Genomic DNA, 25256 nt, shown 5'->3' with positions numbered 1-25256 from the left:
TAGTTATCTCTCAGAAAATGCAACTTTTTTTCCTGAGTCTCTATCATGCTACAAAATTCTAGCACTTTCATTTAACTTTAACTCTGTTGGGCCTGGGAGTGCCCTGGCTGACCTCATGCATCTAAGGAAGGAGGAGGCTGCTGTTTCTTTTCCAAGGGTAGCCAGAATGTACCTGGGTGAACCAATAGGATCAATTGGTGACCCAAAGGATGGATCTGTGCCTCCCAGTATCCCTGGTTGCTATGATCGAGTTGGAGAAGAAATGAGAGGGAGGGAGGTGCCTTCTTGCCCACTCCAAACAACATAATTATGCTGGCAGAGATCTAACCTTCACTTATTAAAATGTGCCAACTCAGTTTTTTGTAAACAGACTAATTTGATTGCCTTCATTCTGTAGGAAGGTTTTTGTGGACATTCCAACTTAAGTTATTAAATGACATGTCGTTCCTCTCCCCTCCTGCAAAGTGGGACAACATTAGGAGTTTTTGCATCCAGAGGGTGTTTCTGGGAACAACACTGGAAATCCCATAAATGTACCTCACCTTTCCTAGAAATTTAGTTTTGAAGTGCTAATATACCGTAAATGTAATCAACCATCTCCCCCCCCCCCCAGCTTAATGGTTAACTTAAATGCATTAACTCCTTTCTGTTAACTTTTTCCTAGCCTTACCAAAAATGTGTGGATGCCCTTTAAAAACTAATCCAGCCCACATCCTGTGGCTTTCCTATCCATGATATATAACAATGCTACTCAAAGTGCTTGATCAGTTGTAAGTGATCAGTTGCCAGACTGCAAAGTGTGTCGGGGGGAAATGTTTGATCCAAGGGGCCAAAATATGGGACCCAACTCTGGCACACTAGACATGGTGGGTGTGCTGAAAAACAACTTCTTTGCTCTGATGTATACAGTACAATTTGAAATAAATAATTGAAGCATGAACATTGTAAAAATAATTACTGATTTTTCAGTAATTATGTGCCTGTGACCTAATTTGTTGGAGGTGTGGAGAAATGGACTAACTGTTTAGAGTACATCATCAATACTTTAATAGGCTGTTAGTGGAAAACAAGAATGTTAAAACTATCTTTGTTAACCTATCCTCAACATTTTACTTTAACTCTGCCCATCTCAGAATAGACTTATTGCCACTTGTCAAATATTAGAAAACAATTTTATTTAAAAATATATGAAATAGCTGGTCCGAATATTTCCAGTCAATTCATTCTCAAAGAAAGCATTTTAGTTTCAGAATTGAGCAACACACTTGCATACATTTTTGCAACTTCGTTACAACCCAAAACATGCATTTTCATTATCTGACTAGTCATCTGCATTAACAGTCAAAATTTCCAGAATGTGGGTGAGTGCAAAAATAACAAGTCAACAAAGGTTCATTAAAAAGTGGTCTTGATGTTGTCATCATCAAGCACTGTGAAGCAGAAAAGAATACCCCTGGCGGAGTAATCTAGGGCTCTGTACTCTTAAAGAATCAGTGGCCATGCTAATTTGGCTGAACTTATTTCCCTTCACATTACAGACATTTAAATTGTCTTTTTATGTTTGCACCTTTGGAAAACAAGCTGTGATAGACAAGTCAGTCCAGTGCCTTGGTTAATTAAGTAGCTATATTAACATATCCAAAAATAATCAATTTAATTCTTTATTTTATGAGTTGATATCAGTTTGTATAAAGCAGGAAGTGAACTCTCAGATTTCCCTGGATCTTTACTTCTGAATGTGTTAGGAACATCGGTAGTGGTTTATTTCAGATTGGCAAAGAAGCCTTTCTTGACTTTCCGGTACTTAAGATCTTCGGTGTTTAAGCATCTTTTGTGTTCTTCTACTTGTTCCTGCAGGCGAGTCACTGTAGCTTCAAGCTCATGGCCACGTTCAGCCCAGTTTTTGAGGCCTTTTACTTCTAGTTCCTATCCAAGAAATACCACAAATAGAATGAGTCATGGAATTTACCACAAATAGAATGAGTCATGGAATTTAGGTATCCTAAATGAATGGTTTTTCCAAACAGCTTTTCCAAAAATAGAGCACAGCCAAAATACAAGATTTTCTTATTATTTGCAATACTGCATACTATTATTTGCATATAGTGCACTAGGATGGGCAACTGTAGTAGATATGTGCATCCCTCAGTGTTCCACCAAAGGAGAAATGGGAGACCCTCCTCACCGAAGAGAGTGAGGGAGGTAAAGCCAGCTGGTGATAATATAAAAATCATGCTTATCCACATGACATAGAGTGTCATGTGGATAAGCATGATTCTAAGAAATTGAAATGAAATAGAAATAATTTTGACAAGCAAATCCATTGTGGAATAGTGCATGATTGGGAGATATTGGTGGGTTTTACCCGTCAATTAAAAAGCGGAGCTCCAGGAACAGGTGGGATACTAAGCTGATACAGAACTGACATGACATTGTGTGGTGATATTACAATATCACATGGTAATATCACTTCACAAACCTAGTGATAAAATCCTTACCTTCTTGCAGCATAAAAAGGAGGAAAGGAGTAGAAGGAAAAAGCAACGTGGCAGGCAGCACCTCTAAGACTTGGTTTATATGTTAACACAGACTTACTTGAATATAAACCCACTTCTTCAGATGCACCACAGAATGATATTAAGTACTCTGGATATCATCCATGGGTTACAGCCCATTATGGAGAGTAACAGCTCTCTCAAAAGACAGACCTTTGCTGGTCTACAGGAAGTCTCTAAATCTTAAACAACTATTTACTCACATGCCCTGGAAATACAGGAACAAGACCTTACCACAAGCTTTGACCATCTGTCTCCACATCTACTCTGAATGCAATATTACAGGAGCCATTAAAATAATTCACAACATTCAAAATGCATCATGTACATTTCCTCCAATGTGATACAGGCTAGCCTATACCAGCAGTGTCCCTCACTCTACATTGAATAAACAGATCTGTCATCCTTTATGCAAGAGGATAGTAAATGTAAAGGTTTCCCCTGACATTGTCTAGTCATGTCCAACTTGGGGGGGGGGGGGTGCTCATCTCCATTTCTAAGCCGAAGAGTCGCTGTTGTCTGTAGACACCTCCCAAGGTCATGTGGCCAGCATGACTGCATGAAGCACTGTTACCTTCCCACAGAAGTAGTACCTATTGATCTACTCACCCCGCTCTCTGGATTCAAACAAAGTTCAGCGGCTCAGCAGCTTAACCTGCTTAACCTGCTCTGTCACCAGGAGGTCTTACACAAGAGGATAAGTGGAAGCAAATCAGACATTAGAAGTGGCAGTCCCCAATTAAACCAATCTTAATTGGCACAATCCACTTCAGCAGTCTGCCAGATCCGTTGCACATTCCTGGTCATCATTTTGAACTCATTAATCATTGCCAAGAGATACAGGACAGTTAACAAGAGTCTCGCAATGTAGAAGAGATGCAAATAACTCTACAAATGTATTACACTTGCAACCAACCTTAAGGATTAACTCCTGCTTCAAGCTATTATTCTCCTCTCCTGCTTTTCTGTAGGCCGTGTTTGCTTCTTGCAACATTTCATTTGACTTTTGTATTTTCAACTTCAGTGATTTAATTAACTGCAAAACAAGTTTCCAGTTACATTATATATAAACATCAATTGATAAAGCTGTTGGAATAACTACAACTTGCAATTTAGAGGAGAAATAGAAAAAATGTTTGTAAACAAACTACTAAACACAATACATTACCTTAAAAACACATAGTCTACACCATTGCAATACTGTACTTATTCTCCCATGAGCATAAACTGATTGTACTCCCTAAAACACAAGAAGGTTATCTAGGAAGACAAGGGTTTTTTTCCATTTCTTTCTTTTCCTGAAACTTTTACATCAGTAAAGCTGCAATATACCATTGTGTTTCTTTCCTGACCCACAAGAATGGAATTATATAGATACGCATACATACACACTGTTATAAGATGCAACAAACTCACCAAGTTAATATGTAGATAAATTAAAATTACCTCATCCTTTTCTTCACACTGCTTCTGTAAAACCTCCAAAGCTCTCTGCATTGCCTTGGATTTAATATCTGTGTGCAACAAAGATAAAAAAAATATCTAGGCCACATTCCGGAGAACAGTTGAAATAATGAATATAGAATTTTTTTTCTTACCTGAATTAAATTCTCCTTCTGTAGTGTTTGATTTAGGATTTTTGGAAGGCAAACACTTTTGTTCTCCAAGTTTTAGTTCCATCTGCATTATTCTCATGTCTCTGTCCTAAGCAATGGAATAAGCTATAATATTTTGAATTTTTATACAAGTGCATTTTTACCCCACCGAAACCCACTTTGTAGTGATTAAAACAGCTACTTTTCCCTCACCATTCTGTCCTCTAAGATCTGTATAAGTGATGTGTTCTTAATGACATTTTCCTTAGAAAATGAAGCACTGTCAAAAAGAGAGATGTGATATCATATGTCACATGCTTCTCTGCAGTCTGCACCAATTTTAAAGAAACTTCATCAGCTTTTTAGATTTTAGTGGGGGTTTTTGGCAGTTCGTGGCATCTACTACAACATATTTATTATTCGCACTCTCACATGGGTTTCTTATTTGTCTGATAAGACAAGTCAGGACAATATGTTCTTTGTCTTCTCTTTTATTGATTTTTTTTGTTTTTATTGCTTTGATGTTCTTTATTTTTATTTTTATTGGAGTTACACTGATCCATTTGATCAATGAAGTGGAACTTTTCATTATAACTGTAGTGCATCCGTGAAATTTTACTTTTACATTATTTTAAATCTACCAGCTTCTTCAAAAACAACAACACATCAACCTTTACGTTTTCTATTTCCAAGATTTACATTTTATCAAAATTGGTGACAACGTCTCTGAAAGAAGGCTATTTGCGAAGAAGGCATTAAGGTAAGACATACCTCAACTTTGGCTTGTTCAGCTAGAAACTCTTCTATTGGAACATAATGTTCCTCAATTTGCTGCATTGCAGACATATACGCATGCTTCTTTATGGCCTCCTTGTACATTTCAAATTTACTTTCCAGTTTTTCTTCATAACATTCTTTCAGATCTTCTAAGCGTTTACTGCATTAGGATATAAAGGCGGGAAAGGGAAGCAAAAAATAAATCTAGCATTACACTTAAGACTGGACTGGTTTTCATCTCTAGTTTGAATGTTACTTAATTGGACTCTAAACACACATTTATGGTATCCTCCTGTTTTGTTTTGGTTTTTCCTTGTTTATTTGACATAACATACCCACCCTTTTTGCCACATTACTGTAATTTACAGCCATTTTTCTCCTTCTTCTATTAGATCATGTATTTTATTCTGCACCAATTCTAATTTTATATGCTTGACAAAGAAGATTAAACTTGTTCCTTTTCCCTCTACTGGATCTTGTGGGTGAATGGGCTTGGGACTATTTGTTGTCCAGGTTCTGGCTTGCCAACTGGATTATTTTGCTTGAGAGTTCTGCTACCAATTATCACATTTCCGAACAATCAGTATCATCATACATGCTCTACAGTTTGTCACATACATTTTCCACATAGCAATTGAGTTGCTGCCTGAGCCCCCTTGGATATCCATTCCTTTCTGGCATATAAAACCCCATATGGGACCCTCAGTATTAGATATTTTGACATGTAGAAATTCATTCATGTTTAAACAATGAGCTAGAAAGCTATAACAAGATGTCAGAAACAATAAGACAGCTTCCAGATAATTGCTTTGAAATAGTCATACACAAAACAAGTCTCATGAAAGACCAGAAGCCTGTTTGGGTTCCAATACTATATTGATCCATAATCTACACTATTCTAAAAATCTATATAGAATTGATGTTTATCAAGTCTTATCTGAAGTAGATGCTTGTGGCCATTTTGACCCTTGTCACTACGCGGTCACAAAACTTACCTCCATGCTTTTTCTGTTTCCATCAGTTGTTGAAACATTGCTTCAGCCATCTCTTTGCGTATTTGCACTTCAAGTTGTAGTTTACTCTGTCTTTCTGCAATCAGTTTATCTTTTAAGATCTCTGTCGTTTTCAATAGGTCCTGTAGTTTTCAAGAGACCATGAGCCAAATGTAGAACAACATGAAAATAAAGAATGGGAGCCAGCCATAGATGGCACATAAACTATAACTCCCCCTCCTTAAAGAAGGAGTGGGCAAAATCTGGTAAAGAGAGAGCAAAATAATTCAAAGTTAAAAAATCAGGAGCCTTCTGGGTACTTTTTAAAAATCCCAGAATGGTTCCTAAGGTATCGAACATTATCAGTTTAGCTTGTGCATCCCAGAACCTCGCTACACACAAACGCCAGCCAACAGTAACCAAAAATGGCAACTAGAAGTAACATAATGTCACTTTTGGTGTGCCAGACATGTACCATAGGAAGATTGTGGCTAAAAAACCTAGTTTTTGCCATCCTCACAGCCATCTGCTCCTGTATTAAAGTTTTATTTAAAAATGATATAGTATCTCAAATATATGAGAACTTTGTTATGCAACTGAATAAACACTTCTACTAAACATAGTCTAGCTACCAATATCTATCTGTTTGCTAAACTGATTTAAATATTATTCCCTTACTGCTTAGCCTATTGAATTAGTTAATTCTTTTTAAGTAAAGGGATGAAATATTGGTCAATGAGAAATCAACAGAGTTTGAAATTACCTCATGGCTCAGAATAGTAATATCTATTTCTTCTTCTGCTTCAAAGAAGGATACGCCCGTATCTTCTGGCAGCTGCTCACTAGCTATGTCGTCAAAGTGTACTGCAGAATTCCCCTCCCTCCCAAAATGCTTTTTGGGGAAATAATCAAACATTTTGTGTTGAAATGTCTGAATAACCTGATAAAAGTAAAAAAAAAAAAAAAGGAAAGTGGTTAAACATAAAAAACACAATTAGCAGTTTCTCCTTGAATTTTAACTTCAGGTTGTGTGGTTCTGGAAGGCCACAAAATCATAGAATCATAGAGTTGGAAGAGACTGCATGAGCCATCTATTCCAATACCCTGCCATTCATGCTTGGTAAAAGGGAATTTTATAAGTTGTGGATGGTATTTATTCGGTGATACAAGACTGACAATTCCATCAGACAGTTTTTATTAAGTGAATTAATGGCATACGGAACATGAGAATTTTTTTAAAGATAATCAAAATATGCATAATACAGGTATGCCATTCCTTCAAACCACTCACCTCTTCCCCCATCCGTGAACCACTAAGTGTAAAACTAATGTCTAAAAAAAAACCCTACACTTTTCCTACATTAATAATTTTCCCTTGTGACTACTTTAAAATCTATTTAGTCTTCTTTTCTAGATATCCAAATGTAAGCCTCCATTTCTTAACAAAATCTTCATTGCTTCCTCCCCATATGTCATTGGATAACTTGACCATTTGGATATATTCTATTTTTTTCTCTCCAGTCCTTTAGCAATAGTTCCTTTTCTCCTTTCCAAGATTTTGTGATTATTATTCTGGCTGCAATAAAACTGTATTGATATATTTCTACGTCTTCTTTACTATTTTTTTCACCAAATAGTCCCAAGAGGCACATCTCTGGATTTTTCTAACCATTTTAGTGATCATATTATTTGTTTCTTTAATCACTTTTCCCCCAAAAGTTTGTGCCAACTTACAGGTCCACCAGGTATGAAAAAAGGTTCTTTTCTGTACTTTACATCTCCATCAATCTCCCCGGTGAGATTTGTTTATTTTAGCTATTATCTCAGGTGTTAAATAGCTTAAGTAAAACATTTTATACATGTTATCTCTAATAAAACTTGCTATTGAGAATTTAAATCCTCTTTCTCATAAATATTTCCAATTATCTAACTCAATATTTTACCCTAAATCTTTAATCCACAAAATCATTACTGTTTTTATTCAATCATCTTCTAGGTTGTACTCTAATATGTACCTACATAATCTGGAAATTAATCCCTTATTTCTCTTCTCTAAAATATTCTCCAGTTCAGATTATGGCTACAACCCCTGAAAGCAAGATAAGCCAAGATAAGCCAAAATTTTCACTAGATTTTTTAAAATGGATATAGTACTCGTTACTTGGCTTTCCAAATGAAAATCTTATTCTTCCTCATTCTTCTGAGAGGCAGTTCAATGGCATGTTTGTCCTCCTTTTAAGGCTGACATGCTGATCTATTTAAGAAAATATTCTTTAAAAAGCAAACAAACTTTCAATTAAGAGCTATTAGCTATAGCATTGGAATAAGGGCTCTTGTGAAGCTAATGCCTTACCTCTATTTACACAAACACAAAGAAACAGATGGAACTTCCTTCTCCCAACCAGCTTAGCACTAGTTCATTTGCCCAAGCCTTGTTTACATTGATGGACAGTGGCTTCTCATGGTCTCAAGCAAGTTTCCATCAGCCCTACCCAAAAATACCAGTGTTAAATCTGGGAAGCTCAGCTGAAGAATACTCTGTCACCAAGTTACAGCATATTTGGACATCAGGGCAGCAAACCCAGTACTTGGTTATTTGAGTTATGTTATGAAGCAGGTTGATTTCAATAAACCCAAGGACAGGAGCAATTCAGAGTCCAAAAAAATGCATTTCTATTTTTTGTTTCACTTCCGCTGTGATTGTGACTTATGAGCATGCACCATTTTGCCCAGGAAAAGCTAAAGTATCACATCTCTGAAGATTATGAACTAAAGTGTGTCATGTTAATTTGGACAAAGAAAGAGAATATTGGATTCTTATTTTACTGGAATTTTAAACAGCATGGAGTATTTAGCATGGCATGGAGTTGGCGCAATCAGCAAAAGACTAGCATGCAAACTTAATTTTTCTCAAACAGTATTTGATGGACACAGTGACAGAATATAAAGCACTTCTGGTACATTGTGAAGAGTAGAGAATCTTTCTTACTTGTTTGGCAATAGCAGAGAATTTCATTACATGCAGCGTCTCATCGTATGTGGAGGCGCACTGGTTAATGTTGACAATCATGCAAGCTTTGCCTTTACCGCAGAAGAAGGGTTGAAATAAGCGTGTCAATTTACTCTCTCGGAAGGGAATATATGCTGCCCTTAATCTTGGAGAGAAAGTTATATGAATAAATGTCCATGATCTCTAAAAGTAAACTATACTGTGTTATTTTACTTCCATTAAAATTCTCATCTCTCATTTCTTTCTTTCAACTGTAAATTGAGAGTGTAGTAATCCCAATTTGGAATGCAAAGAATTCCTTTCAGAGAAAAAGCTAAAAAATGTGGCCATGTGTTTGTGTGTGGTGGGAAGGAGAATGGCACAATGGCTAAGAAAGTAACCAGGGAATAAGTTCTTAAACTGCTGGCAAAGGCCAGAAGATTCTCAGCAACTGTAATGCTAACATTTCCATACAAATAGCATTTTTAAAAATCCCAAACTAGAGCTTCTTTGGGTGGCATAACAAATCAACCCTGCCTATAAAACGGGTGCAATGAAATTGCCAAAGTTTCCCCAAAATTTAAGATATTAGTTTTTGAGATGTAGTGTCGAAAGCTTTCATGGTCTGAATCACTGGGTTGTTGTAAGTTTTTTTGCCAACCTCTGAGGACGCCTGCCATAGATGCAGGCGAAACATCAGGAGAGAATGCTTCTGGAACATGTCTATACAGACCGAAAAACTTACAACAACTGAGTTTTTGAGATCCATAGACCTATCTAAACAGGTAGATCTTATAATGCCTTTGAAAAATGTGAGAAAAGTGTTAGTATAGAGAGGTCTCTAGGGGGTGAAGGGTATTATATTAGATTTATTTGTGATTAAATTGGGATAGACCAGAGGTCATCTATCTTCTCCCTTTTCTTTCCCCCTGTTTTTCTTTTTTCCTTTCCCCACTTTTTAATGAAAAGGATGTATAAAAAGAAGGTGCAGATAAAAACAATGTTCCATGGAAGTTTGTATAGATATGAACACCAATGGAAACTAAGTATAAGCAAGATATTGTAAAGTTGAAACAATAAAAATATTGTTAAAAGAAAAATCTTGGACTGGGAAAAGCTAGTAGCAATATAAATAAAGTAGTTGCTAATAGTTTACCTCTCTCTCTTGTCTCTTAGACATGTAAAACATCTAGAATTATTTGGTGATCTTTTAGTGGTGGCAGCTTAAGAACTGATATTTTTTGCTGACAGAATTATGTTTTGAAATGCAACATTTATTTGAGCTTGAGGTGGCAATTCCTTGGAATTGGGTGTGGGAAACTAGAAGTAGAGAATAGTAGAGAAGTGGGAGAAGATTGAAGTTGTGTGCAGTTTAAGGGTGAAGTACATATCTTGATGTATATTGGGGTGGAAATCAGGTGGTCCTCCAGATGCGGTTGCAGTACCAATCCCATCAGCCCTATCAACAACCAATGATGAGAGATACTGGGAATTCAATTTTGAGGGCCCCATTGTTCCTTCCCCTGATGCCTGTGCAGATAGTTTAGCAATCTGCTGTTGGCTTTGTTGTCTGCTGCTCATATGCTTACTTTCACCATGTTTTCCAGACAGAAATTGAACTATATATATTTAGATATGTGCCACAAGATATGATTTTCCAGTACTTTTATATTCAAAAAAAGCCTGGATCCTTGCCCTTGGATTTCTTGCTGTTATGGGAAGATGAAAAATAAAGTTAATTAACAATGTTAAACTTCACTAATGGCATTGGTCACTTACTTTGAATTCTGATTTTGTTTCAGAGCTGCAATGCACTTTCCAAGAATGAGAAGAGAATTATTAATATTCCCTGCTTCTTTAAGTCTGTCTCCAAAGGTTTGGGTTTTATGACATCGTTCTGACCCAGCCAAGTCACAAAGAGAAAGTCTGTTCAAAGTAATAAGTACAGTTGATTTTTGGTCAATTGTAAATAGACTGATTTAACTGGGTTTTTTTATGAACACAGCTAAAATGCCCAAGTGGCACATCACTTTTCAGCATCCTTGGAAACTGTGAAGTGAAGGAAAAAAAATGTTTGATCTAGTCTTAGAATAGACTCAATCTGACTGATCCAATGCAACATTCTTAAATTCCATCTTTAGGTAAAGGTGCTTCCATTGATTTCAGTACTGATCCTACCTGGTGATTAATGAAATTCACTACAATTAGAAAGGCAGAATCAGAAACATAGTACAGATATATTTACCAAGAACTTTCTGATAACAGCATTCCATTCACATTGGTGTTTTACACAAAAATTTGCATAAAGCAGTTTTATAACTTTCATCTTTTAGATATCTAAGACTTCGACTCACAGAAATGATTGCAAATATTGGCAGTTTAAGTCTCAAACATCTTCAGGATCAAAATTTTAGAGGCACTACACTATATGAGTGCGAAAACTGCAGCAAGCCACCTAGGATACCCAAGGTCATTTTGAAGACCTCAACACATTGTTTGTATCACACAAACACACACACCGCACCCAACACATTCTCCTACACTGGTATTATTGTAAGTTCATGAGATACCAGCTTTTAAGTTTTGAGTTAAATTCTAGGTTGTTCTTTTTTAAATAAAGGCCACTCTCTGAGGAGGCCAGAATCATGTCACAACATCCCGCTGGAAGACTGAGACAGATCATTTTTACTGCAATCTTCCTGGCTACTGCAGAGGCAAAAAAGAATCCTGACTATCTAGTAGTGCCAAACCAAATGGAGCACCACCATACAGCCTCGCTTAATGTCGCCTCCCATTCATGTTGTAGCAGTGGCCATTAGGTACAACACGACTAGTGACATCAACCAAGAGGGAAGGGACTGAATCACCACCACCTCCTATCCCTTCCCCTTTCTCCGCTCTTGTGCCCCAACTGCCATTACTCAAGGCAACAAGTAACTTACAAACCACACCGTGTTTGCTGATGAGAACAGAAGGGGTATGGTGGCCATATCAGAAGGCCACCCAAAGCCAGGGAATATATGATGCTGTGGTTGGTTCTGTCACAGAAGTATGTGGGCCCAAAGTTGTTGTTTGCTCCAGGTTCTCAGGAAGAATTTGGAGCAAATCTTTGCTTTTGTTAATGCATTTCAAAGCATGTTAATCAATATCAGTACCCATGTGCCACGTAGGTGTCACAGGGTGGAGTGTCCTTCCACCCCACTTTTTGGTATAACTGGTAAGTCCAGATGTGCCCTGTGTCCTTAGCAATTTTTGTTAGAATTTCACAACCAAGTGGAACTTGTGCATGGCATGTATTGTGTGGTACATTCAGCAGAATTGTAAAGATACTTACTCAGAGACTCCAAGAATATTTGGCACATCCTCATCACTCAAGCTGAGCAGTCGGATAGAAAATATGCTATGACTGGCAAAAACAAACAAAAAAACCAATCACACATTTAAGTTTTATGATGTTATTTATATACTTTGTGTTATGTTCACTGGTTTTTGACTGAAGGAGTTGTTAAGTGATTCATCCAAACATGTATTGGACTTAATCAAAAATTATATCAAGATACATTTTTTCTTTTTTTGGTTCTTTTCTTTCTCCTTTTTCTATTCCTTTTTTCCTAGAATATACACTATTTTCCTTTTTCTTCTTTTTTCTATTTTTTCTTTATCCAATTGTTTTTTAAGCCATGTATGTAAAAACCACAATAAAGAATACAGAATTATATCAAGATACCGACATTTTGAAATATTCAAAAACGTTTGCCATTTACAGTGCACACAAATATGTGCCTTGTGGTATCAGGGCAGCTGTTTGCATGAAACAAACTGAAAAGTCCTATAATGACTTTTCTAGATTGTGGCATTACTAACATCATTAGCTTCAAAGAGGAGGGACATCTCTATAATTAAAGGCAGCAAACCTTCTGCTCGATTGCTGATTCATCCGAGTACATGCCAAGCTTTTGTTCTTATTTCCTATTTTAAGTATTTTACAAGCCTCATCAGGATTCTTTATGTTGATCCACTTTAGGTCTGGGAAAAGAAAATATTTTATAAAAGTTAGAATATTTAGAACTTTTAAAAGGATGATTATTAAAGCAAGACATTTTTAAATGTTCCTGTTTCACATTTTACAGGGTCCTATATATGTCTTCAGGCCTGTAGCAAGGGGGGGGGGGGGTTTTAGGAGTTCAACCCCCCCCCAAAATGTTTCAGATTTTTTTAAAAAAAAACTGGTTTACTCATGAATTTTAACTGGTTAACCAAATTCCCATGCTAAGTCTATGAGATGCAAAAAATTAAGAGTCCCTCCAGAACTGCAAGCAGTATCTCAAGCAAATATTGACAATTTATTCACACTGTCATTACTTGCAGCAATAGCGGATGTAGCGAAGCAACCAAGTTGTGTGTGTGTGTGTTGAATGCTCTCATTAAGGAGGCCAGTCTTGGTGGAGGTGGTTGACAGGGGCAGAGCTGCAGGCTATTGAAGGCTGCTCTGCCCCCTGCTGTGTTCTTTGCTTCAGCGTGAGGTAGGAAGCAGGTTTCAACCCCCCCCCCGCAAAAATTTCAACCCCCCCCCCCAAATTTCAACCCCTCCCGAAAATTTTTTCTGGCTACGGCCCTGTATGTCTTGTCTACCCAAAGTCCAGTCTCACTGAGTTCAAAACTCCTCATGTGCTGAATCTTATTAATAAAACACTAATCTCAAACATGGACCATTCTCATACCTGGGAAGACCCAAAGATTATGTCGAGGAGAAACCGAAGTCAGGGACACCAAAATTACAACAAAGGGATATTCCAGCTCGATCTGAATGAGTATGAGTTTTCATGATATTATTTCCTAGGTTTTGTCTATTGCTGTTACCTCTGATTCCACTCATTCCATTACTTGTTGATACCATTTGCAGCAATTTCTTGGATTTATATTATGGGTTTTCAAAGACTGCTTAGGTAGTCCTATGGTTTGAAGAGCAAATTTATTCTCTCTCTCTCTTTATCTATCTATCTATCTGTCTATCTATCTATCTATCTATCTATCTATCTATCTCTTTTCTCATTTCGAAAGAATTATAGAATTATCACACAAAAGTGCTATTTCACTGAAAGCACTATAGCTTTCAAAAATTCTAAAGAAAAATAAAAACAAATGATAACATGTCCCTCTGATACTTCTTCGAATTAAAAAAACACTTCAGAGTGGGAATAAATAATGCTGTTGGTAAGGAAAGTCCCAGTAATAGAAATGCTTTTTCATGTTAAAAATATGAGAATTAAAGCAAAAAATAGCACACATTCCTGACACATTTTTCATGTCTAGAGGAGCCTAAAATGATTGATAGGACAGGAATGTTATGGTCTCTTAAGGAAACACTGATAAAGTCCAATACACTGTTTTTATTCATGGCATGCATGAAAATGTATTTGTTTACATTAAGAATGTTGACTTCAAAGCTTCCAGAAGGGTATATGAAAGTCCAATAAAACAAAGATACTACATGATTATTGGAAAACAATGTAAGAAACAAAAGAGAAAAAAATAAACAGTGAGGAAAAAAGCAAGTAGGTCAAGTTGGATACATTAGTCATGGGTTCAGACTTTGGGGGGGGGGACCTGGTATAATGAGCCAATTCAGACAAGCATAGCATTAGTGGGTTAAAATCCTTTGCAATTTGTTGAGGCCGAGCTCTCAGTTTCTCAAAACACCTGTTATTTGCTAGTAAAAATTCAATCCTTCCTCCATGCGAATATAGAGGGCTCTTGGTATCCACTGGGGTTTGGTTCCAGGACCCCAGTATAAATACCAAAATTTGTAGAAGCTTAAGTCACTTTATTTATTTATTTATTTATTAGATGCACTTATTGACCGCCATTCTCAGCCCTTACGGGCGACTCATGGCGGTGTACAGTACACATAAAAAGACAGTTACAGAGGCCAGTATCAACAACATATGACTATACAACAAATACAAACTACATAAAAATCCGCTTCGTCTCTTAGTAGAATCATAGCCAGTCTCATTTTCCTTATACCATTCCAGTTCTCATTACCGTAATGTTGTTGCTTAGCACTTAATTAAATGCCCTCTCGAACAGCCAGGTCTTAAGGCTTTTTCGAAAGGACATGAGGGAGGGCGCCTGTCTGATGTGTGCCGGGAGAGTGTTCCACAGCCGGGGGGCCACCACCGAGAAGGCCCTCTCCCTCGTCCCCGCCAGCCGTGCCTGTGATGCAGGCGGGATCGAGAGAAGGGCCTCCCCAGACGATCTCAAGGTCCTCGTGGGCTCGTAGGCCAAGATGCGGTCAGAAAGGTATTTTGGGCCGGAACCGTTTAGGGCTTTGTAGGCCAAGACCAGCACCTTGAATTGGGTCCGGTAGCAAATCGGCAGCCAGTGAAGCTGGGACAACAAGGGCGTTGTGTGCTCCCTGCTACCCGCTCCAGTTAGTAACATGGCTGCCGCACGCTGGATCAGCTGAAGCTTCCGGGCCGTCTTCAAGGGCAGCCCCACGTAGAGAGCGTTGCAGTAATCCAGGCGGGATGTGACAAGAGCGTGTACCACCGTGGCCAAGTCAGACTTCCCGAGATACGGGCGCAGCTGGCGCACGAGCCTAAGCTGTGCAAATGCTCCCCTGGTCACCGCTGAAACCTGGGGATCCAGGCTCAACGATGAGTCCAGGGTCACACCCAAGCTGCGAACCTGCGCCTTCAAGGGGAGTGCGACCCCGTCCAGCACAGGCTGTAACCCTATATCCCGTTCGGCCTTGCGACTGACCAGGAGTACCTCTGTCTTGTCTGGATTTAGTTTCAGTTTGTTCGCCCTCATCCAGACCGTTACAGCGGCCAGGCACCGGTTCAGGACCTCGACAGCCTCCTTAGTAGCAGGTGGGAAGGAGTGACAGAGTTGGACATCATCTGCGTACAGATGACACCGCACCCCGAAACTCCGGATGATCTCACCCAGCGGCTTCATGTAGATGTTAAATAGCATGGGGGACAGTATGGAACCCTGTGGCACCCCACAAGTCAAAGGTTGTGGTGCGGAACAGGAGTCCCCCAATGACACCTTCTGGGTGCGACCCTCCAGAAATGACCGGAGCCACCGCAAAGCAATGCCTCCAAGACCCATTTCCGCAAGGCGCCCCAGAAGGATACCGTGGTCGACGGTATCGAAGGCCGCTGAGAGGTCCAGGAGCACCAACAGGGACACACTCCCCCTGTCTAGCTCCCGGCGCAGATCATCCACTAAGGCGACCAAGACCGTCTCGGTACCATGCCCCGGTCTGAAACCAGACTGTGCCGGATCCAGATAATCCGTGTCTCTCAAGAATACCTGGAGTTGTGAGGCCACCACGCTTTCCATGACTTTGCCCAAAAAGGGGAGATTGGAAACAGGCCGAAAGTTGTCCAATTTAGTGGGGTCCAGTGATGGCTTCTTCAACAGCGGCTTTATAATAGCCTGTTTTAGGCTCGCTGGAATCTTGCCTTCCCGAAGGGAGGCATTCACCACCACTGTTACCCACTCGGCCAATCCCCCTCTGGCCTCTCTCAGAAGCCAGGATGGGCAGGGGTCTAGGATGGACGTGGTGGGCCTCATTCCTCCAAGTATCTTGTCCACATCCTCGGGTTTCACAAACTGAAAAGAATCCAACAAAATAGGACAAGCAGGTGCTCTCGTTACATCCACAGAGTCTGCATCTAACGCGGCGTCCAGCCCAGAACGGATCAAGGCGACTTTGTCTGCGAAGAACCGAGCAAATGCTTCACAGCGCGCGACCGAATTGTCAGGGCTCCCACCTGCAGAGGCGGGAGTTAAAAGACCTCTGGCAATCCGAAACAGCTCCGCCGGACGGTTCTTTGCAGACGCAATAGTGGCCGCAAAGAAAGTTTTCTTTGCGGTCTTTATTGCCGCGGCATATGCCCTAAGAAAGGACACAAACCGTGCTCGGTTTGACTCGCTCGGTTCCGAACGCCACACGCTCTCTAGTTCCCTCTTCCTTCGCTTCATAGCTGCCAGCTCCTCAGTAAACCAAGGGGCTGGTTTAGCTCGGCTACTTGAGAGGGGACGTTCCGGAGCAATCATGTCAATAGCCCTGGTCATCTCCCCATTCCAGAGAGCCACCAAGGCTTCGACATGGTCACCTACCGAGGTGGCGGGAAAATCCCCAAGAGCCGTCAGGAAGCCATTCGGATCCATCAGTCTCCTGGGGCGGACCATCTTAATGGGTCCTCCACCTTTGCAGAGGTTAGGGGGCGCAGTGAGCCTAAATCTGATCAGGAAGTGGTCGGTCCATGGCAACGGAGAGATGGACAACTCCTCCACACCGCCACCCTGTTCCCATCCCTGACAGAAAACCAAATCCAATGTGTGTCCAGCACAGTGGGTGGGGCCAGATATTTGTTGGGACAGCCCCATGGTTGCCATGGCAGACATGAAGTCCTGAGCCGCGCCTGTGAGGGTCGTCTCGGCATGGACGTTGAAGTCTCCCAGCACAAGAAGCCGTTGAGACTTCAATGCCAGGCTCGAGACCACCCCCGCTAGCTCAGGTAGGGAGACTGTAGTGCAGCGAGGTGGACGGTACACTACTAGAATCCCTATACTGTCCCGGTCACCCACCCTCAGGTAGACGCTTTCGAAATTTGCGGTCTGCGGGATGGGGCACCTGGTCAGATGGATGGAGTCCCTATAGACCACTGCGACCCCGCCTCCCCGCCCTCCGGATCTAGGTTGGTGCTGCACGGAGAAACCCGGAGGACAAAGCTGGGTCAGATTTACTCCTCCAGCTTCATCCAACCAGGTCTCCGTGATGCACGCCAGATCTGCCCGTTCGTCCAGGATTAAGTCCTGGATCCAGGTCGTTTTTCCGTTGACTTTCTATACAATGGCATAGTAAAATTGTGTCTTATATAAAACATGTCTTAAATAAAATGGCAACATCAAGGATTGCATTTTGTAATATTTTTGAATATTTTCAAGTCCTAGATGGTTGAAGCCATGCACACAGAAAGCTGACTATGGCATACACTGATTTCCCAATCTGAATTGGCACTGCAGCTGACGCCAATGGTGGAAACCATCCTACCAGGGTACTGATCTGGATCGTTCCCCACTACCCTGAGACTAACTTTAACAAGACTGAAAGGCTGAAAACCTTACTACAATGCCTAACTAGGGCAAATGTTGGCTTAAAGTGGCCTGCAGACATTAGTTCTTAAAGCAATGGTTCTCAAACTTTGGGCCCCCAGATGTTTTGGTCTTCAAATCCCAGAAATCCTAACAGCTGGTAAACTGGCTGGGATTTCTGGGAGTTGTAGGCCAAAACACATGGGAACCCACAGGTTGAGAACCACAGCCTTAAAATAATGGATCTCTCAGCAGAACTAATAGAAGAGGCTCTCTATATGCATCATCCAGATGCTGCACAGCCCTCCAAATCTTGTTGGACTAAAACTCCAGCAAACTCAGCCAGGGAGACGATGGCAAATGTAATCTAACAATATATGGAGAACTACATTGCCACTATAGGACTGGGAGTAAACATTTGGCAAAATGTAGCAGAGAGTAAGCAATGAGCAGCTTCTACAACAGGAACAGTTCAGGTATTTTTTTTTAATGACAGTTTTTCATATTTGTTTTTGTTTGTATTTGAAAGCTATCTTAAACTAGTTATGGTAAACAAGTTAAATATTCTGTAAAATAAGGGGGATTTGTTTTAATTGTATGCAATCCAAAAAAACAGCACAATTCACTGTTTATTCAATATCAGATTCTGAAGGATTTCATATTAAACTCACAATAATGAGGGGAAAAAGACATGGAAAATAATTTGTACATATTAGATATTCTTAATTTCCAAAGTAGTTCTTACTAGAAGAGATGCAAATGTTAGCACATACATATTGCATTGAGTGTGTCTATGAGCCTTCAGGCTGCCTGTTGGCTTATGGTGACCCTGTGAATTTCATAAGGCTTTTTGAGCTGTCAATGACAGAGTAACTTGAAAGTCTCTCATTCATAGGTTCACCATATTTTGAAGCTGATTTGATAACTGTTAACAACAAACCTATAATTCAATATAAATGAATTGAACATGGGAAAAAGCATAAGTAGAATGCCCATTGCAAGTCAAGAACTTTCTTGTACATCTACAATGGACACTAGTCCAAGAACAATAACGCAGTGAAGGAAGTTATTTAAATTTGTTCTTTGATTCAATAAATTAAAAATCCATCAAACAGCTAGCAATACAAAGAGTGTTACCTTTAATATAGGAATTTCCTCCCTGATCTTCACAAATCCTTAAAATTTTGCGCTTCTGACTTTTCAATGCTGGTAATACATCCAGTAGATCATAAATATATTCATTGTAGATTTCAAAAAACGAAACCCATACAGAAGCCAGGGTTCTCTGACACTTGTCCAAGTGCTGAGCACCCACAAATTTTGGGCCTGTCCACCAAATTTGAAGGAACAGCAAAGGAAATAATTAATCAATTGTTTAGTACTTAAAAAGAACACAGCAAAGATCACTCAACAGTTTTCTCTTATTTTATTTGGTTGAGTCTACATTCTAAAAATACTGATGTATTTCTGTGGATTAGTGATTAGCATTCAATTCCAAGATTCTTCAAGCACTGTGGTGCAAAGATTTTTTTGTGCTTTCACCAGTCTTTCCCTTCTTTGTTACAGAAATCAATCCATCATTTTATGCATTTGAATACTGGGCTTTATGACAGCAGAAGTCTTGTCATTTTTTAAAAAAATAATAAATTACCTAAAAGGTCTGAAGCAAAAGCTGGTGAATTACAGCTACCAGAAGTCATGTCAGATGCATCCAAAGTCTGCCAAGTACTTTCTGCCTCCTAAATAAACAATAAAAAGTCCATAAGAATTTCCTTATAGTGTTTTTCTGCACACTTATGTTCTGTAAGACGTAAGATCTGTGTCAATTAGATCTTTTACCCACAAATCTAGTTTCTAATTCATTATAATTTTCAAATGATTGTCCTAGTTATATCAATACAGGCATTTTTCTAAGAATACTGAAGAAACTGCAAGACATCTGATACATTTTACAGTAGCTTCAACTCTGTACTTAAAAAGACATAGGCATTTTCCTACTACAGGAACATGAGAATTTACAAATACTGGTAAATGATTAGGATTAGGGCTCAAGTATTCAAATAAAACCAACAAAACTTTAGGGCATTTTATAAGACATATGCAAACATTTTCAATCTGCAAAGGCAATCGAACACGAGATTTCCCCAAATATATTCAGCCACAATGTGTGATTGGATATGGTACAAATATACAAATGCTCATACAATATCTGTAGTATCGTGTAGCAAGAGATTGCTGCTCTGTATGAGCACTTGCATATTTTAGTTGCTTCTTGAAGAGTGAAAAGTAGAAGTACTTACAGGAATACACAACAAGTGTTTGCAGAAAAGCAATGACAAATGTTGGTGGAACCTTTCCATGTCTGCCATTAGTACCAGGACAGTTAGGTTCATTTGCAGGGAAAAATTGGTTGAAAAGGTCAGGTTTGAATATTGTCTTCCAGTCACGAATTCTTCTTGCCAGTCACCCCTTTTTACTACATTAGCATTCAAAGATCAACATACATTTTCCAAGGGGTGTTCTCTCTCATTATGTAACTTTTAATTGTAGTTTGGAAACACTACTTCTTTTGGACTACAACTCCCATAATCCTCTATTTAGCAATCCAAGTGCCAAGGTGTGGCCCCAAAAAACTTCTCCAAGCTCTGCTTTTAATAGGTGGTAAAATCAAAGAAAAATAAAAGAGAATATTTCCTACTGACCTCTTTCAAAGAAGCAAAAAGTACAGCTTTTATGGATTCTTCTTGCTTCACCTGAATATCATTGAGCTCTTTGATCGTATTACTGAAGCACGGTTTTAAGTTCATCTTTGTATATTGTCTTCCTTTGATATGGTTAAAGATCATGTCAAGAGAACGAGGAAGGATGCCACCATCTTTTGGACAACCTATCGAAACAATGGTCTCAATGGCATTATCTGCCACTTTCACCTAAATATTGCATTTTTCCTTCCAATGAAAAAAGTATACCTTGCATGGTGAAACTTTTGCCCGAATTTGTAACACCGTAGGCGAACACAAGCCCATTCATCCCATCAATGTAAGCTTTTACTATCTCGCTCATGGTACCTTCAAAAAAATCATGTTGAGAAGTATCTGGTCCAAAAACCTAATAGAGGAAGTGGGAGAGTAAGATCTTAAAAGTTTTGGAGAAAAAAATATAATTGCCTGATATGCCAACACAAATTGATAGCTTGGTGTTTGAGGAAAAGATTAACATCATTCCTTCAATAATTACATGTCATAATTGCTATTTGCCCTCTTAAAGGAGAATGATACATTTGTAGTTTTCTTCCAAAAGACAAAAAAAAAAAATCCTTAGGAAAAGGATAATTTTAACTGGAACATGTCTTCAGTTACTATGATTTAGATTCCAATCTGTCCTTCCTGCAGATGTTTAAAAAATAAGAAGCAATTATATACATAGCTTCCATATCTAGTTCATCTTTGGGGGATAACTTAATTATTTACATTATGTCTGCATGTTGATTCATTCAATGCCAATCTAATGGTCAGAACAATGTGCACAGTGTCAACTTAAGCCATTTGGGGTTGAGATAGAGCGGGGTAAAAATACAGTAAATAAATAAATTTATTACTCAGACCATTAGAATTGGTAGCAGACACACAAGTGGATTTGTGTGAAGATAGTTGGAGCATCTAAAATCAGTTAGTGAGTAACTGAAAAATTCAAAGCATGAAGCTGATTGGTTGGGCTGTGCCCGGGATGCTAGCTCAGCCTGGGAGTTTTGGCAACAGTTACATGTTTAGGTTTTCTGTGCAGGAGCTTGCCAAGACAAGTTAGTATATTTTCTGCTTCTGAGCTGCTGGAAGAAAATCCTTTACATGGACACCCAAGGGACATTTGAATCTGTCTCAAAGGACATTGTGTGAGTCAATGCAATTGTTTACATGACTGTATATATATATTGCTCTGCATAACAAAAAGTAAGTACCTTATTCTTTACAGATCATCTGCAAGACAGTGTGTGGATTGGTAAAGACGTGAACTATGTGTGATTTTCATTCCACCACAAAGATTGCTGCTTACATGCAATTAAAAGAAAAAATACTAAAGAATATTCACAAAATATTTCTATCTTGATGAAGAAAGGTGTTAAGATGTGAAGGGTTTTCTTGTTTTGTTTAATTGTCAGTTGCCACAATATATTCTTTTCCAGAGGGAAAGACCAATACTTCTTTTGTCAACAGCAGCAATATCTAAAAAGTTTTGTTTTTTTACAAAAGAAGCTCTAAAACATTAAAAGTGAATGCAAATGGAATGAAGTACTCATAATAATTCCGAAAGGGGATAAAACTTTTGACTTCTTCCCCGTTCACATACAAGAATAGTAATAGTGGAAATAACAATAACAAAAGGTTGCCCTTGTACATTTAGAAGACTGAAGTTCTGTTCAATGTAACTGGAAAGAAGCTGTTTCGAAAGATTTTACTTTTTCCATATATAAACTTATACAGTACAAAGGGTCTTTATAGAGTACCACAAGTGACTTTTTTAAAAGTCCTCAATAGTAAGAAAGGGAACTTACTTGTGTGAAAGTGAACTGGTGTGCAGATTGTCCAATCCCCTTGTCACTGTTCCTCATCGCAGCTGATTCTTTAGGTGCTTGAAAAGTTACTGTCTCTTCATTTTCAATAATTAAACAACCCTTAACAGAAAATGAATTATTGTAGTACATTTCCTAAAGAATTCTTAGATTTCAAATTGCAAAACTATTTTACATCTTCCAATATTTATGTGCCTTAAATTGATTATGCAGTTCCTAAACTTCATTGTGTGCTTCTTCTTTCTTTCTTTCTTTCTTTCTTTTTTCTTTTTGGTCATGTCAAGAGCAACTTGAGAAACTGCAAGTCGCTTCTGGTGTGAGAGAATTGGCTGTCTGCAAGGACATTGCCCAGGGGATGCCCAGATGTTCTGATGTTACCATCTTTGTGGGAAGCTTCTCTCGTGTCCCTACATGAGGAGCTGGAGTTGATAGAGGGAGCTCATCTGCGCTCTCCCCGGATTCAAACCTGCGACCTGTTGGTCTTCAGTCCTGCTGGCACAAGGGGTTTAACCCACTGCGCCACCGGGGGCTCCCATTGTGTGCTGGCTGTACAAGACACATTTTGGTATGATATACCATTTTAAACTTTACTGCAGAAGTTCTCTTCTCTGACAGAACATTTTTCTTAAATATTCTCCCTCACTTGAATAGGGAACTATGGCCTTCTAAAAGCCTCAGCCAGGAAGAAGCAACCCATGACCCTCCAGACCTTTTGGGTGACATTTCTCATCATAATTTACAACCAGCCATTGTGTTTAGGACTGATGGGAACTGTAAAAATTACCAGCTTTGGTAGTTTTATCTCTTCATCTTCGACAGCAGATTTAGTTCCAAAGTCTTTGTGATGAGAGATTAATTATGCAAATTCAGCTGACCCCTGTCTCACATCAGAAAAAACACTCATGTCCCATAACTAACCTGGTTTTCATCATTTTCAAGTTCTGCCTTTGAAAAAGGTCGCACTCTCAGATACACTTTCAGAGGCTGGTATCTCTCCTTAAAAATAAAATAAAGGATGAGAGCATTAAAGAGGACTCTTACGGTTGTGCATCACTGCGATTCAATATTTCCTTTCTTCAGTATCCTGTTACTTGTCTTCCTTCTCTCTCTGGTCTTTTCTCTGAAAGATTATTCCTCCATTTTCAAAAGTTTTTTCTCTGAAAGCAGAGACAAGCAACCATGGAGGTTTTGAGGGCCATGTAGGCTTGCTATTGCACTTTGGAGTTCTGCAACAGTTCCTGCCATACATCCTGAATTTTTAAAACTATATTCCCCCCACTAAAATGTCATGCCATCTCCTTGAGACCATGGGCAACAATTCTGCTGGATTTCTTTTAGGTCTCCTGTGGTCTCATTTGGACTTTAAACACCCAGACACATTTAGTCTATTTACAGCAGACTCCTATGTATGTTACTCAAAAGTAAAGCCCACTGTGTTCAAAAAGGCACACATCAAATTGGACATGTGCAGGATTATAATGCTATTGCTTTTTGCAGATATTAATTACAATGCAATTGCATTTTCAGTTTTTGTACAAAAACTACTATTTGAATGTAAGAGTTTATTTTTCATACTACTTTTATACTTAGGCAAGACGAAGCCATGTTTAAGTAGTATGTTGCCTACCTGCATTTCCTGATGCTGTTCACTGTGGGATGTTTCTGACAACTCCATGGGTGAAGGTAAAACATCATGAGACATTGACTTTGCCATTTCATGTGCCACCACTGAGAGTATTAAAAAAAATTAATTAGTATTACCATGATGTAAAACCCGATTGACTTCAATTAGCGTTAAAGTCTGTCAGCTTCCTCAGGATCCAACCCAATGTTTTAATACTCATAAATTTAGAACCTTTGATGTTCAATAAGTTGCTCTTAATTTTACAGTTGCAGAACACCATATGCTGTAATACTAGAGACAAAAATAATTCATTCAGACCTACAGAATAAGAACAAGATGCTTGAAATGGGATATGGGCTTCAAAGGAGTACCTATTCAGCATTTCGAAGAATGACTCTGCTCATGTACTTTTAAGCCAATCAGTAACAAATACTTTTCCTTTTCCCACTATTTAGAAGAGGAAATGTGTGTAGATAGTGCTTTTGACCCATTAAACAACATCTTCAACTATCAGACACAGTCTCCTCTGTGTCTTCTCCCATATTCTCCACGTTGCCAAAACAGAGCCCCACAGAGCTCATCACATGATACAGGGCAACTTCCAGCGGGATTCCATGGGGATCCGTTTTGGAAGTGGGGAGAAACAGAGCACAGAGTGGCTTTGGACCACCTGACTCTTCATTAAAGACCATGAAGAGGAAGAAGGAAAGGATGGGGAAAGGATGGGAAATTACGTGGGATGGGAGGCTATCCTAGAAGACAAGGAAAGATGGTAGGGAATGTAGGACAGTTCCCTCCGCTTTCCCCCTGCCTGTCTGATGAGGCCCTTAGTGTTGATTTAATGAATGCTTAAAAAGAAACAAGTACTTTGATTGTGGAATATGCTGCCTCAGAGTATGCTGGAATCTCCTCCTTTAAATAGAAGTTGGATGGCCATCTGTCAGAGGTGTGTGTTCCTCCATGGCAGGGGGTTAGACTGAATGGCCCTTGTGGTCTCTTCCAGTTCTATGGTACTTTTAAAAAAGTGCCCCAAAACACCAAAA

At 39.1% G+C, this 25256-nt stretch overlaps 1 protein-coding gene across 1 annotated transcript; it reads right to left on the bottom strand.

Moving 5' to 3' along the window:
• Window positions 1-1160: 1160 nt before the first annotated feature.
• On the bottom strand, window positions 1161-24303 carry LOC132774849 (kinesin-like protein KIF20A). Its single transcript, XM_060775339.2, has 18 exons — window positions 24217-24303; window positions 23508-23585; window positions 22572-22691; window positions 20992-21130; window positions 20725-20909; window positions 19674-19761; window positions 19160-19348; window positions 12823-12934; window positions 12243-12314; window positions 10688-10834; window positions 8909-9074; window positions 6683-6859; window positions 5923-6062; window positions 4922-5087; window positions 4154-4259; window positions 4002-4069; window positions 3472-3591; window positions 1161-1926 (listed from the first exon to the last, which is right to left on the bottom strand). Exons 1-18 carry the CDS (start codon window positions 24301-24303, stop codon window positions 1762-1764), a joined length of 2325 nt encoding a protein of 774 aa, XP_060631322.2. The 3' UTR covers window positions 1161-1761.
• Between the last annotated feature and the right edge of the window lie 953 nt (window positions 24304-25256).

The sequence above is a fragment of the Anolis sagrei genome, chromosome 4 (genome assembly GCF_037176765.1).
Source record: "Anolis sagrei isolate rAnoSag1 chromosome 4, rAnoSag1.mat, whole genome shotgun sequence".
In the NCBI taxonomy this organism is placed as follows: domain Eukaryota; kingdom Metazoa; phylum Chordata; class Lepidosauria; order Squamata; family Dactyloidae; genus Anolis; species Anolis sagrei.
This window is presented reverse-complemented; position numbering and strand designations above follow the sequence as displayed.